General features: G+C 43.5%; 1 protein-coding gene across 3 annotated transcripts in view; it reads left to right on the top strand.

Annotated features, from left to right (window-relative positions):
• The window catches only part of LOC127571393 (ubiquitin-like modifier-activating enzyme 1), a 258873-nt gene that overhangs the window by 83787 nt on the left and 159060 nt on the right, over window positions 1-16026 (top strand). For all 3 annotated transcript variants that reach the window (XM_052017709.1, XM_052017710.1, XM_052017711.1), the window contains exon 16: window positions 14403-14467. In XM_052017709.1, the coding sequence (XP_051873669.1) occupies window positions 14403-14467 (65 nt within the window). The remainder of the gene's footprint in view (window positions 1-14402; window positions 14468-16026) is intronic.

Genomic DNA, 16026 nt, shown 5'->3' with positions numbered 1-16026 from the left:
TGTACAGGTGGCCACACCGGATGCAGTAAATGACACCCCCAGACTGTCAGGATATAGATCAGTTGGAAATTTGGGAGGAGAAATCACAAGTGGAGTTTAATCTGGACAAGGGTGAAGTGTTGCACTTTGAGAGATCAAATGTAAGAGGAAAGTATATAGTAAATGGCAGGACCCTTAGGAGCATTGATGCAGCGAGGGATCTTAGGGTGCAAGTCCATAGCCCCCTGAAAGTGGCAACACAAGTGGATGGGGTGGTGAAGAAGGCGTACAGAATACTTGTCTTCATCAGTCGGGGCAGTGAATATAAAAGTCAGGAAGTCCTGTTGCACTTGTATAAAACTTTGATTAGGCTACATTTGGAGTATTTTGTGCAGTTCTGGTTGCCACGCTACAGGAAGGATGTAGAGGCTTTAGAGAGGTTGCAGAAGAGGTGCACCAGGACGCTGCCTGGATTGGAGAGTATTAGCTACGAGGAGAGGCTGGACAAACTTGCATTGTTTTCACTGGAGCTTCCGAGGCTGAGCAGTAACCTGATAGAAGTTTATAAAATGATGAGAGGGAGATAGTACCCAGGGTGGAAAGGTGGAAACTGGAGGGCATAACTTTAAGATAAGTGTGGGAAAATTTAAAGGAGATTTGCGAGGCAAGCTTTGTTTTTACACGGGGAGTGGTAGGTGCCCGGAAACATGCTACTGGGGAAGTGGTAGAAACAGATTCAAGAGCAACATTTATTTAGACAGACACATGAACGGGCAGGGAATAAAGGGATACAAACGATGTACAAACAGATAGGAATAGTTTAAATTAGCATCATAATCGGCACAGACATGGTGGGCCGAAGGCCTGTTCCTGTGCAGTACTGGTTGTCATATTTTCTATGTTTAACAACCCCCCAGCTGTCTCAGATTGACTTATTCAGTGCACTTTGAGATACTTTTTTATCTGGGTGCCTTGGTTAAGTGCCCCCCCACCCCCCCCCCCCCCCCCCCCACTCACTCTTCAGTGAGTAACATGCTTGCCTCTGAGCCAGAAGTGGTTCAAGACCAGAGACTTCAGCACAGATGTTCACCCAGGCTGCCTCTCCAGTGCAGAACTTTGTGAACATTGCACTGTCAAAGGTGCAGTCTTTCAGACGAGATTCTGAGCTGAAGCCCCATCTGCCCTCCACAGTCTTGATACTGAGATTGCAGTTCAACAAAGAGCAGGGTCAGCTCTCTCCAATTCCCTGCCAGATGCTATCATCAGAATATCACCTCCAGGAAAAGGAGAACGTTGTTACCACAGTGCAACATGGACAAGAAATGCAATCTTGCAACATCAGGGGAATAAAAAGAAATGTAAGATAATTGAATAAAATGTTCAATATTTCCTCCTTTATGCTCCTTCCAAATCTTTTAAATACAGAACATTCAAGAGTGGTTCTGAAAGTATGGATTTTTTTTAATGAACTTTAAATGAACAGTAAACAGGCTGTAAAAAGTCAATTTTCAATGAAGAAAATCCTTTAGTTTTACTTTATAAATGAGTACAAAGAAATAGCAGAGACCCATAAAATATTTTAAGTCTCTGCTGAGTCTCAGTGTAGAGTCATACAGCACAGAAGAGGTCCCTTCATCACAATTCGTCCATGCTGATCGTGATGCCAATCTATGCTAATCCCACTTGCCCACATTAGACTTGTATCCCTCTACCCCTTTCCTATCCAAGTAACTTTCCAAATGCCTTAAATGTTGTATCTGCCTCTACCATTTCAGCTCACTCCATATAACCACCACCCTCTGTGTGGGAAAAACTTACCCCTCAGAACCCCTTTAAATTTCTCCCCCTCACCATAAATCTATGCCCTTTAGTTTAAGACTCCCACACCCTCGGAAATAAACTCTGACTATCTACCATGTCAATACCCCTCATAATTTTATAAACCATTGAGTATGTGCAGGGTCATAAACACAGCACAGAAACAGGCTCTTCTGTCCACTGAGTCCTTGTTGACCATCAACCACCCATTTACACTAATCCTACATTAATCCCTTCTTTTTTCTTCAACATATTCTCATCTTCACCCCCCCCCCCCCCCTCAGTCACCTGCACACTGCAGGCAATTTACAGTGGCCAGTTAACCCACCCATCTTTGGGATGTGGGGGAAACTGGAACACCTGAGGAAAACCAGAGTCATCACAAGGAGAACGTGCAAACTCCACACAGACAAGAGCAGAGGGCAGGATTGAATCTCGGTCTCTGATGCAGTGAGCCAGCGGCTCTACTAGCTGTGCCACTGTGTCACCTACCAGTGCATGTGGGAAGATTGGCAGGCTAATGGACTAGAACGCAGACTAGATGACCGCTTCGCAGAACACCTGCGCTCTGTCCATAACCGCGATCTGCGTCTCCCCGTTGCCAGTCACTTCAACTCCCCCTCCCACACCATCACTGATACATCAGTCCTCAGCCTCCTCCACTGCCAGGAGAATTCCAGGCGCAAACTGGAAGAACAGCGCCTCATTTTCCAGCTTGGAACCTTGCAGCCTGAGGGCATGAGCATTGAATTTTCCCACTTTAAGTAATCCCCACATCCCTTCCCCACACCCTCCCCCAACCATGAATCTTCTTTTGTTCCCTTTCCTAGCCTTTTTCTCTTTTTTCTACCCCCCTTTTTTTCTCTCCTTACCTTTGACCCATCCCCCGGTGGATCTGCTCTCCCCTCCTCCCCCACACCTGTCTATCACTATCTCTTACCTGGATCTACCTATCGCCATCTTGTGCCCACCCTGCCTCCCCTCTTTTGTCCACCTATCACTGCTCTGCTTTTCCCTCCTATACATTGAGCTTCCACTTTTCCCATCTTCAGTCCTGAAGAAGGGTCCTGACCCGAAACGTTGACCGCCTGCTTTTCTCCACGGATGCTGCCTGGCCTGCTGAGTTCCTCCAGCATCATAGTGTTTTTCATCTAGATTCCAGCATCTGTAGTCCTTTGTTTCTCAAGGGTAATGGGCTAGTTGGCTGCTAGTTCTCTGGGATTGTGGCTGATGACCTGGTACCATTACCCTGTCCTTGCCTTAATACCCATTGGCTTTCAAAAATATACTTTGATTTAAAATTAATAATTGATTTACTTTGTGTTATGGAGTTCCAAACTTTGCTAACTTAACTCTTGAAAGTTCAAGATCAAATTTTTGGTCAGTGCGCCACAATCCTAAACTCCTCAATCAATGGAATGGTTTCTTGCTTTCCTCCATTAATTTCCTTTACTGACTTTGACATAGCAAATAAAACGTCACACCAAGGCATTCACAGGAGAGTTTCCAAACAAAAATAGATCTCAGGCCACACAAAGAAATATTGAGATGGATGTTGGGCAAGTGAGAATACATTATAGGGGAATGAGGCTGACGGGAAGGTTGTGACAGCTGGCGTAGATTCAATGGGCCAAATGGCCTTCTTCTATGTCTTAAGGAAATATGAGAGATCATAGTTTTTGTCAAAGAGGTAGGTCAAAGGAGGCTCTTAAAGGGAGGGGAGACATGATAGAGGTGTACAAGATATTAAGAGGAATAGATAGAGTGGACAGCCAGCGCCTCTTTCCCAGGGCACCAATGCTCAAAACAAGAGGGCATGGCTTTAAGGTAATGGGTGGAAGTTCAAGGGAGATGTCAGAGAGAGGTTTTTCATGCAGAGAGTGGTGGGTGCATGAAATGCGCTGGCTGGGGTGGTGGTGGAGGCTGATACGTTGGTCAAGTTCAAGAGATTGTTCGATAAGCATATGGAGGAATTTAAGATAGAGGGATATGTGGGAGGAAGGGGTTAGATAGTCTCAGGTGTGGTTTGAAGGGCGGCACAACATGGTGGGCCGAAGGGCCTGTATTGTGCTGTATTGTTCTATGGTGTGGCAGGGGGACTGAGAACATAGGGAGGGGGGGGGAATTTCACAGCTTCAGGTCTTGGCAACTGAAGTCGAGGCCAGTGAATTTAATACCGATGAAGGGTCCCTGACTTGAAGCATTAACTGTTTCTCATTCCACGGATGCTGCCTGATCTGCTGAGCGTTTCCAGCATTTTCTGCTTTTATTTCAGATTTCCAGCATCTGCAATTTATTGATTTCCATCAAATTTAGGTATACTCGAGACCAAAATTGGAGGAATACAGACACAGGAACCATAGGATTAGAGGATATTCCAGAGATAAGGAGGAGTAAGACTAAGGATTTCAAAACAAGAATGACAGTTTTAAAGTTGAGGCATTAATCAGCAGCTAGTATCAGTCAGCAAGTACAGCGGTGAATGGTGAACATTAGGAAATGAGTGCCATAGTTTTGGATGACCTCAAGTTGACTGAGAATCAAATAAAGGGGGACAGCAGGCAAACATTGGAATAGTGAAGTCTAGAGTTAACCAAGGCATGGAGAGGTGCTTCAACAGCAACTGAACTGAGGCCAGACCAAAGTTGGATGAGGTGGTAAAGGGTCTTAGTGATGGTGAGGGTGTGAAGTTCCAAGATCATTATCAGTTAAATATTACACCAGGGTCTCCACACAAAACATCGACTGTCCGTTTCCCTCCACAGATGCTGCCTGACCCCATTGAGTTCCTCCAGCATCTTGTTTGTTGCAAATTGTCTAATTCAGTTTCAGACAGTATCTTAAAAACATTGATTGAATCACTCCCTTGTGTTTAAGTTCCAGAATATACAACCCCAGTTTGTGACATTTCTCCTCATAATGTAACCCTTGATATCCAGGTTGCACTCTCTCCCAAGATCAATATCCCCTTCCAAGAGAGCAATATCTAGGAATGCCCACAGTATGCTTTAGCCAGGGATTTTATTTAGCTGTAGCATAATCTCTGTTCCCTTGTACTTCAGAATAGACCGGTTTTCCATTATTCTTTTTGATTACTTGCTGTCCGTGACACTTTAATGATCTATCCGCATGGAATCTTCAGCTTAGATAGCCACTGCTTCACAATTTTTAAATATATTTTTCTCTATTTAAGCTTTAAAATGGATGACCTAACATTTGTTTACATAGTTTTGCCATTCATTCCATAATGCACCTAACTACACTTTTTCCAATGCCAGGTGATTTGAAATAGACCAGTGTGCTATCTAAAAGAGAGTAAGAACTAACTCAGGATATCGTGGGCCAGTTAGTTTAAGTTACAATGAATTGGCTGTCTGTCCAGATAAGGAAAAAAGGTAGTTAGAATTAGTCAGCTTAAGCTTTGAAAGACATAGTGGAGAAAATCAAGTGGATGCATTATACATGGACTCAAAAGCCTGAAAGCCAGAGCTTCTTCCTCACTGCTATCAGGCTTCTGAACCAACTACCTCTTTCAATCCCCTTCCTGGTGGTGCTGCCACATTCTTGGACTCTTAATTCTACCTCTCTCATTTATTCCATTATTGTCACTTCAGCATTTATTTTTGCACTACTTCAGATTGCACTACAATCTTTGGACCGTTCTGCTGTTTTGCACTCATTGTTGGATATTTTACTACCCTGTTTACTCAGTGAGCTACACACAAGCAAGAAATTTCATTGCACCCTGGTGTATGTGACAATAAACTAAGCTGAATCTGAATTATTCAGTCATGGTGTGTCAACATACAGTAGTTATCAATGTCACTATTTATTGTCCAGTCAAGGACATCTTTTATCCCACTGTGATAAGGCTATTGAATGGTTCCCTTAAACGATGAGATGGACTCTGACCTCACAATCTACCTTGTTGTGACCTTGCACCTTATTGTCTACCTGCACTGCACTTCCTCTGTAGCTGTGACACTTTACTCTGTACTGTTATTGCCTTTACCTGTACTACCTCAGTGCACTCTGTACTAACTCAATGTAACAGCACTGTGTAATGAATTGACCTGTATGATCGGTATGCAAGACAAGTTTTTCACTGTACCTCAGTACAAGTGACAATAATAAACCAATATCAATACCCTTAACTGAGGAAGAAGTTAAGAGTCAACCATACTGGTGGGTCTGGGACCAAATAGGAACCAGACTGGGTGTAGGCACACCAAATTTATTTCACTGATGGGTTTTTAGGACAGCTTGGTTGTTTCATGGCTACCATAACTGAGACTGGCTTTTTTTTTTAATTTCAGAAAGTCTTTGACGAAGTGCCATATGGCAGATTACTGGAATATATTAATAGGTGTTGAATTAAGGGGAGGATAGCAAATTCAATTAAAAGTTTGTTAGAAGAAAAAGAGCAGGAATAGAGTAGGATCTTTCGGAATGACAGTGGAAATAGGTTCCACAAAGGGTCGGTTCTGGGACCAGTCTCTGTTCACTTCATATATCAAAGATTTGGATGGAGACAGAGGGAGCGGCTTGGAAATTTGATGTTGCCAAATTTGCATTGTATGTAACCAGTACAGTTAATTCCTTAGAAGACCAAAGAAATCTCTATTGACAAAATCAAGAAATGGGCTTAACAAATAGCAAAAGCAATTTGTCTCTCAGGTGCGCTGCGGAACAATTTTTATTTAACAGATATTTTGCACATTCTGTGAATGGAAGTAGGTTTGATGTTGTCTCGGTTTCGGGGATTTGTGGAGAACTGGACGAAGACCGTTTTTTCTTTTCCTCAGTTTTGGAAAAGGATTTTCTCACAGCAAACTAAATGTCAGTCCAAGATTGTTTATTTTCGGCATATGTTAGCCCAGCGTGAGAGGGGGTCAAGATTGCTCGTGAGCACACCTGGGCAAGGCACCATTAGTAAATCTCTGTGCATGTACAGCTGTTAATATGGGCTCATTAAACTTGCTCTTCCTGCTTAATTTTAAACAGCAACAGATTTATTTTTGGTGGGGGCTGGTGAGTTGGCTCTGAGCTGCATTAAGATCTGACTTGACCTTGGCTGGTTTCAATACTTGTTCTCAGGCACAGCTCACTATTTGTTATTGTCTGATTTCATTTCCTGCCTCCCCTGGCTGCACTCAGGTCCAACACAAAAAATTGGCACCTCTCTCTCTTTCCACAGGCAATCCCCGTCCCCACTTCTCCACGTAAAACTTTTAAAGCATGGTATTCTGCTGGGATTTCTGCAGTAGAAAGATATATTGCACTGTTGGGATTTTTAAATGGAACAATATGGTTCTTACTACTCTGTCATTTGACCATTGGGCCCCTGTCTCCTTCCTAATGGTTGACGTTATACTTAATCTCTCCTAGATTTGCTCATTAGAGTCCAGTATACGTGCATTGTCCCAAAACTGAACACAGGCCACTGGCCAGGAATGGGCTGTGAATGATATTTCTCAATTGCCTTTGTTTCAGTTTGGTCTCCTGACTCAAGGGCAGGCGTTAACCCTTCACTGACGGGAGAGTTGCATTTGCACTGTGGTCAGCCAGCTGTGCTGCCACTTGCACATCAAGTAAATTGACCTTTTTTTTAAAAGAACAGCACTAGCACAAAAGCAGCAGCTTATCTGTCTATGACTGTGTGTGGGATGCACTAAAGGGAAGGGAAGGTAGCAGAGGCCTGACAGGCTTTGGCTTTAGGATAGAGCTGAAGCTTATGTTAGGGCTCTCAACATTGGAATTTAAGCAGTACTCTTTCCATGTACTTTCTTGACCAATGACTAATAGAAGAGCTCATTATACAGCTTCTGCCACTACACTGCTCCATATTCATGTACAGACCATTGAGTTCCTTAGCATAACTGCCCCTTGGGTTTAATATAAAGAGATCTCAATAAGTGGAACGGAGAGATGAGGGACTTTATCAGCTTTATGAGGGACTTGCTCAATTGTTTATAAAATGAGGTAAAATACTTGCAGGTTTGAGCAGGTCAAAATTGTATTGCCTTGGTTGCTGGTGAGTTGTCACTTCAAACCAGTGCAGGCACTTTGGTGAAGGTAGTTCCAACAGTGGTCTTCGAGAGGCACTTTCAGGAATGGGGTACAGGAGTTGAGAGTTGGGCACAGTAACGTGTAAACCACTGAAATAATGGTACTAAGACTGGCAGCATGTTGGAAGGCTAGAATGGGTGTTTAATAGGTAACAGGTTGCTTGAATTGGTCTCATCAAGACTGGGTTCAGAATGTGGAACCCTGCTCCTCTCCATTATATAACAGCAATCCCTGCTGCAATTGTGTGGCACTGGATGAGGTTCATCATTAGACTAGGCATGGTTTCTCTCCCCTCCCCTCCCATGGACTTTGTCTACACTTCTCACTGCCTAGGTAAAGCAACCAGCTTAGTCAAAGACCCCATCCACCCAGGACATTCTCTCTTCTCCCCTCTCCCATCAGGCAGAAGATACAAAAGCCTGAAAGCACATAACACCAGGCTTAAGGACAGCTTCTGTCTTGCTGTTATAAGACTATTGAATGGTTCCCTAGTGCGATAAGATGGACTCTTGACCTCACAGTTTACCTCATTATAACCTTGCACCTTATTGTCTACTGCACTGCACTTTCTCTGTAGCTGTAAGACTTTACTCTGCATTCTGTATTGTTTTACCTTGTACTACCTCAGTGCACTGCGTAATGAATTGATCTTTATGAATGGTATGCAAGACAAGTTTTTCACTGTACCTCGGTACAAGTGACAATAATAAACCAATTCCAATCCTCTTGGGGTGGTTGTCACTCTTTTGACTTGCTCTTCAGTGTGGTGGAGACTGATGGCCATGGAATCTTTTCTAAGCAAAAATAGAATGAATTAGAATTGGCTGAAAAAGTAGCAAAAGTACCCAAGTTTTATTTCTTTTTAGCTTTTACAACCCATTCATGGAGAATAGCCAAGGTGCTACAAGACTGCAAATCAGATTTCCATTCACATGGCAAAATTAGTTTGAGTGACTTATTTCATTACCGTGGGCTTGACAGACCATTGACAGTATAAATATACATTCTGCAGTTGAAACTAAGTTGTTTTTTTAATAGTTTTAAAAGTTCTTAGTTTGAGTTTAACTTTGTTTTTTGGTGGTGATGAAGGTATTGGCCTACTCTGAACTCCCCTGTATTTCTATTAACTCATCCTGTCTGTTATTTCAATGCAGGCAACAATATTTCCAACATCTTTTTACATCTGGGGATGTTTTATGACCAGATGTGCTGTAATGAAGTTACCCCATTGGTAGAGGAGGTTTCTTGCATAGTTGCCCTTTTACTTTTCAAGGTGTCCCAAAGCACTTTACAGCCAATGAAGTCTTTAAATGTGGACACTGTTGCATTGCAAGAAATACAGCCACAATTTTACGCATAGCAAGGTTCCACAAACAGCAATGAAACCAGATAATCCAACTTATTGATGTTGATTTAGGAAAAAGCATTGGCCAGTGAAGCTGGGAGAACTAGCCTGTTCTTTTTCAAAGTAGTGCCATGGGACCTTTCAAATCCACCTGTGAGGTTGGTTGGAATCTGAGGTTAACATCTGCTCTGAAAGAAGGGTTCCAGTGACAATGCAGCTCGCCGTCAACACTGCACTAATGTGATCTTGTTTCTGAACTCCTGCAGTGGGTCTCAAATCCACTACAATTTGTCTCAAGAAAAAAATGTATTGGTATTGGTTTATTATTGTCACTTGTACCGAGGTACAGTGAAAAACTTATCTTGCATACCGATCGTACAGGTCAATTCATTACACAGTGCAGTTACATTGAGTTAGTACAGAGTGCATTGAGGTAGTACAGGTAAAAATAACACTACAGAGTAAAGTGTACATAGAGTTTAAATTTAAAAATGTAGAACGATTATAGTAAGGGTAATGAGTGGATCTGTAGAGAGCAGCTTGCAACGAGTCGCCACGCTCTGGCACCATCTTGGTTTAAGGGATTGTATTGGTTTAATGTATTGGTTTAATCATTATCTATATTGTTTTGTGCAGACTTGCATATAAGTAGGTCTCACTTAGGTAATTGTCTATTATTGTCAGATGTACCAAGGGACAGTGAAAAGTTTTTGTTTGCGGACAGAGCATTCCATACATAAGTACATTGGCTTAGTGCAAAAGGAGCAAAAACAGATTGCAGAATATAGTGTTACACTTACAGAAAAAGTGCAGTGCAGGTAGACAATAAGGTGCAATGATGAGATGAGAGAGATAAGATTTCTTTATTAGTCACATGTAAATCGAAACACACAGTGAAATGCATCTTTTGCGTAGAGTGTTCTGGGGGCAGCCCGCAAGTGTGGCCACCCTTCCGGCGCCAACATAGCATGCCCACAACTTCCTAACCCATACGTCTTTGGAATGTGGGAGGAAACCAGAGCACCCAGAGGAAACCCACGCAGACACGAGGAGAATGGCCTGTACTGTGCTGTAGTGTTCTATGTTCTATTTTCTATGTCAGTGATAATAAACCTGATTCTGAGGACTCAGTGGGTCGAGCAGCATCTGTGAGAGGAAAGGAATGAGGCAGGGTTTCGACCCGAAACATCAACAATTCCTTTCCTCCCACAGATGCTGCTCGACCTGCTGAGTTCTTCCAGCAGATTGTTTGTTGCTCCAGATTCCAGCATCTGCAGTCTCTGGTGTCTCCAGAGGCAGTGAAGGAATGGAAAGGCGGTGGTGAGGCAAAGCTGGATGTCATCAAAGTATCAGTAGAAACCAGCCCTGTATTTTCAGCTGAAGTCTCTGAGGGGGAGCATGGGAACGAGAAATAGGAAGGGTGGGAGTGGAGGTCAAAGATGGATCCTGGGGGACACCAGAGCCACAGAATTAGCGTGGGAAGAGAAACCAAAACAAGAGGTTCTTTGGTAACAATTTCTGATTTCTGAGATTGAATCAATGGTGAGTACCAGACTTGCTCATGAGCAACTACAGAAGCAAAAACCCTATTTATTATCACTGCTCTTATTCTATTATTTCACATTATTTCTTCTGCCACGTAACCAGTAAACAAACTTTTCAGACTCAGATTTATTATCGCTGATATATGGCATGAAATTTGTTGTTTTGTGGCAGCAGTACAGTGCAAAGACATAAAAATCTATAAATTACAAAAATAAATAGTGCAAAAAAAAGAAATAATGAGGTAGTGTTCATGGGTTCATGGATCGTTCAGAAATCTGATGGCAGAGAGGAAGAAGCTGTTCCTGAATCATTGAGTGTGGATCTTCAGGCTCCTGTACCTCCTCCCCGATGGTAGTAACGAGAAGGGTGAATGTCCCGGATGGTGAGAGTCCTTAATGATAGATGCTGCCTTCTTGAGGCACCGCCTCTTGAAACACAAAGTGTGCCAAAGTTTATAAAAGAAAAAAAAGTTCTGGACAAATTTTGATTCTGTTCAGCCCAAGAGCTAAAACTCATAGAAGTATTAATATGTTTAATGACTAAAACAGTAAAAAAAAAAGCCAACCTTTGAATCAGAGATTTAACCGAAACCAGAATTTGTTCCAAGGATCACCCACAACTCGTCTTTTTTCTTTCTCCAAGTGCCCAATGTCATGGGAATTAGAAATCCGGGACCAGTTTCCACAATCTTGGAAAATTAAAGTATTGTATAAAGACGCTCTAAAATAAGAAGTATAAAAGAAAATACATAGGCAGACAAATGATATATCGTTTCACTACTGAAGCACAATCAAGGAGCTTCAAGATACTGACTCTTGATAGTAAAAAAGGCTTTGTTAATCTAACCCACGAGTTTTCACTGAAAACTTGTACAACTACACAATTACTCTCATTGCTAGTATATATGGGGTTAATTGGACTCCTGAGGAAGTTATTCTTAATACTGTTGTGCTTTATAAACATTAAAGGAACATTGCAGGATAAGGTTCAATGTGAAATGTATATTATTTGGAAGTACTCCCTGATGTATGCAGCCTCTGTCAAGATTGTCTTGCCATTGATGGGAAGTCTGTGTTTATGTGCAGCAGTTTTTGGTGTATGTCAACTGTCCAGATCCATCTAATTTAAACAAATGGGAATTCACATCCTCCATATGTGATGGTTTTCAAACAGAATTTCTAACAGGCCCTCTAATAAGTTGTTTCCTCCGCATGTAGTTACACCTGGATTAGTGAATATTGGAATATTTTTCTCTCTTTTGTTTTGCTGCACTGTTAATTAGGCTGCCAGTACAATGCAGTATTGTGGGAAAACTGCTCCATGCCTCCCATTTGTCCCTCTGTCAACATCAACAGAAAACCAATTATCTGCCCATTTCTTCTTCACCCTTTTTCTTTTTCATACTTTTTTCCTTCTCTTTCTTTCACTTTTTTCCTTTCTTGCTTCTCTCTCTCACTCTCTCTCTCCTCTCTCTCACTCTCTCTCTCCTTTCTCTCTCACTCTCTCTCTCCTCTCTTGGTCTTCTCCATTCTGTCTCTATTCTTCTTCTCCTCCTCTCCTCTCCCTCTACACTTCTAGCTACTCCTCTTGCTCCTCAACCTCTTTGCACACCTCCGCCTCTTTCCACTCTCTTCTTTGCCTTCAATCTCACTCCTCTTCCTTCCCTCTCATCACTGTCTTCTCTCTACACTTGCTCATTTCACTCTCCGCTCACTCTCCTTCATCGTCCCTCTTGCTCCTTTACTCACTTTGTGCTCTGCTCTTTACTATTACTGCCTCGTCTTTGCCCTCACTCTCTTCTTCTCATGATTTACTCTTGCTGTCTGCTTTTCATTCTCCTTTCCTTACTCTAACTACCCTCTTTAGAACACAGAGCAGTACAGCACAGGAACAGGCCCTGCGGCCCATGACGTTGTGCCAAACTAACTAAGCTAATGACATTTAATTAAACTGATCTGCCTGCACATGGTTCATATCCCTGAATTCTCTGCATATTCATGTTCCTATCTAAGAGCCTCCACTACCACCACTAGCAGCATATTCCAGGCACCCACCATTTTCCGTGTGAAAAAAAACTTGCCCTGCGCATCTCCTTTGAAGTTCCCCCTCTCTCTTTGTTCTTGGTCTCTGCTCCTTTACTCTTCTGCTCTCACTCCTCTCTTGTCCTTTGCTTATTGCTCCACCCCATGCTGAGTATCACCATGACATTATTGAAATGACAGCCACCGTCAGTCCCAGGATCTTCAGATACTTATCCGTGAATCTGGTCCCCCTCTGACTCCAGACGTGCTTCCCACATATGTGATTATAAGAACAAATTAAAGTTAGGAAAGAGCATTTATTTCCTGAACCCACCAATTCAATCTGATTAAATTATGCCCATTGCATCAGTAAACGAAATCTAGGGAATGGAGGTTCAGTTATTGACTCTGTTGAGTGAGAGATTTTTTTGGTTGGTAGGTTAATTGGCCACTGTAAATTGTCCCTTATGTGGGGATAATTGGTATAATCTGAGGGAAATTGATAGGAAAGTAAGGAGAATAAAATCTGGAGTAGGATTAGAGTAAAAACAAGTGCATAATGGTTGAAAGAGAGAGGATATTGGGATAACCAGGAGCTATGGGGATAGAGAATAAGGGGCAAGCATGTTTGTGGGTCTTTCCTGCTTTTTGATGGTCTTTTGCTCTTTTTTTTAATTCAGTTTTCCCTCTACCCCTTTCCTACTGGTGGCACCTGGCTCCACACACACCAGAAGCTCAGCCTTTGAAGTGTAGGCCTCGCTGTTGAGAGTTAGTAAGCTGTTGAACTATTTGGGGCATCACAGCTGACCCTAAAATGTGCATTGTCCCGTGTATTCCAAGAAGAAGTTGGTGGATAAAAAAAAGTTCCTTTTTGTTTCCTCCCTCGCCAATAATCTCCCTCCCCACTCCAAGACCACGGAGACTAGCTAAGAACAAGTTGGGCCCCATGTCTCAGGAAGGATGTGCTGGCCCTGGCGAGGGTCCAGAGGAGGTTCACAAGAATGATCCCAGAAATGAAAGGTTTAACATATGAGGAGTGTTTGATGTCTCTGGGCCTGTACTCGATGGAGTTCAGGAGGATGAGGGTGGATCTCATTGAAACCTGCCGGATACTGAAAGGCCTGGATAGAGTGGACGTGGAGAGGATGTTTCCATTAGTAGGATTGTCTAGGGTCCAAGGGCACAGCCTCAGAATAAAGGGACATCCCTTTAAAACTGAAATGAGGAGGAATTTCTTCAGCAAAGGGTGGTGAATCTGTGGAATTCGTTGCCACAGAGGACTGTGGAGGCCAAGTCATTGAGTGTACTTATGGAAGAGATTGATAGGTTCTTGATTGGTAAAGAGGTTAAGGGTTACAGGGGGGTGCGGGGTGGGGTGGGGTGAAGGAAGGCGGAGAATGGGAATGAAAAAAGAAGTTGGCCATGATTGAATGGCGGAGCAGACTCAGTGGGTCGAATGGCCTAATTCTGCTCCTATATCTTATGGTGTAACAGGACCTGAATCTGGATCTCACACTCTATAACGGTCAATTATATGCTTCCCCCACCCCCCCAAGCTCAATGGGGTGACTCTTGCCTTTATCCCATTGATTGGACGGTAACCTATTGGATGTGTTTAATTGCAGTGGGCCCGGGACCAGTTTGAAGGACTGTTCAAGCAGCCAGCAGAGAACGTCAACAAGTACTTGGAGTAAGTAGACTTCTTGATCCCCGCTTGTTCCGGTTTATCTTGTGGAAGAGGAGAGAACGTGCAATGAAACCATTTGTGGTTGGCATTTAATTGAATTTGATTTGTGTCCCTGTTCGGAGGCAGAGTTAATGGAAAAGAGTGTTTGTAATGAACATTACAGGTTAGTTACAGAGAGATACAGGCACGGTACAGTACAGTACGGTAGGTCAGGCACGGTAGTGTAGCAGTAAGCGTTACGCTATTACAGAGCCAGTAACCCGGGTTCGAATCCGGCCACTGTCTGTAAGGACCTTGTGCGTTCTCCCCATGACTGCATGGGTTTCCTCCGGGTGCTCTGGTTTCCTCCCACATTCCAAAGACATATGGGTTAGGAAGTTGTGGGCATGCTATGTTGGCGCCAGAAGAGTGTGGCGACACTTGTGAGCTGCCCCCAAAACACTCCACGCAAAAAGATGCATTTCACTGTGTGTTTTGATGTACATGTGACTAATAAAGATAAAGCATAGAAACGAGCTCTTTGACCCAACAAGTTGATGCTGCCTGGCCTGCTGAGTTCCTCCAGCATCATCGTGTTTTTCATCTAGATTCCAGCATCTGCAGTCCTTTGTTTCTCAAGTCCATGCTGACCACCAAGAACCTATTTACAATAAACCCACGTAAATCCCATTATTTTTTTGATTCTCCCCACATTCTCAACAACTCCTCCCAGATTCTATCCCTCACCTACACATAAGGGCCAATTTACAGTGGGCAATTAACCTACCAACCTGCATGTCTTTCGACGTGGGGGGGAAGCCAGAGAACCTGGAGGAAACCCCTGCAGTTGTGGAGGGAACCTGCAAACTCCACACAGACAACGCCCGGGGTCAGGATTGAACCTGGGTCTCTGGGACTACGAGGCAGTGGCTCTACCAGCTGAGCCATTGCGCAGCCCCATTGTTATCAGGTTACAGTTCCACATGGAGCCATTCCCTTCCCCAGCACGTGGAGGATGGAGTTTTATCTTTCAACAGATGAGAGTCCCAGAGATCACGTACTGGAGGTGGGAAGTTGGATGGGTGTTGAGGAAGGTTGGAGGGTGGAATTGGGGTGTGGTCGGTGGGGGTGGTAAGTGAACGGGAGGCAGAATTGTTGGGTGCAGAAGGGGAATACAGGGGGAGGAAGGGAGTAGGGTGCGGGTGGAGCTCAGAGGGAGGGTGAGGTTGGGAATGGACAAGGGAGGAGGTTGGAGAAGCAATGGAGATTAGAGGAAAAACCTGGGGGAAGAGGGATGGGGGAAGGAACAGGGGTGCGCAATGGGAGAGGAAGGTGGAGGGTAGTTTTTTTTGTGGGTGCCACTGGCAAGGCCAGCATTTATTACCCATCCCCAATTGCCCTTAAGAAGGTGATGGTGAGCTGCCTTGAACAGTTGCAGTCATGTTGATGAAGTTTTTCCAATGATCCCATTGGGTTCCAGGATTTTGTCCCAAGGAACAGCAATGTACTTGCAAATCCAAATGGTTTGCACATTTGCAGGAGATATATGCAGGAAGATGGGTGTATGCATGGGTAGAGAGGGG

Source organism: Pristis pectinata, chromosome 6, assembly GCF_009764475.1.
Source record: "Pristis pectinata isolate sPriPec2 chromosome 6, sPriPec2.1.pri, whole genome shotgun sequence".
NCBI classification, from domain to species: Eukaryota; Metazoa; Chordata; class Chondrichthyes; order Rhinopristiformes; family Pristidae; genus Pristis; species Pristis pectinata.
Note: the sequence above shows the minus strand (reverse complement) of the source record. Positions and strands in the feature narration are given on the sequence as shown.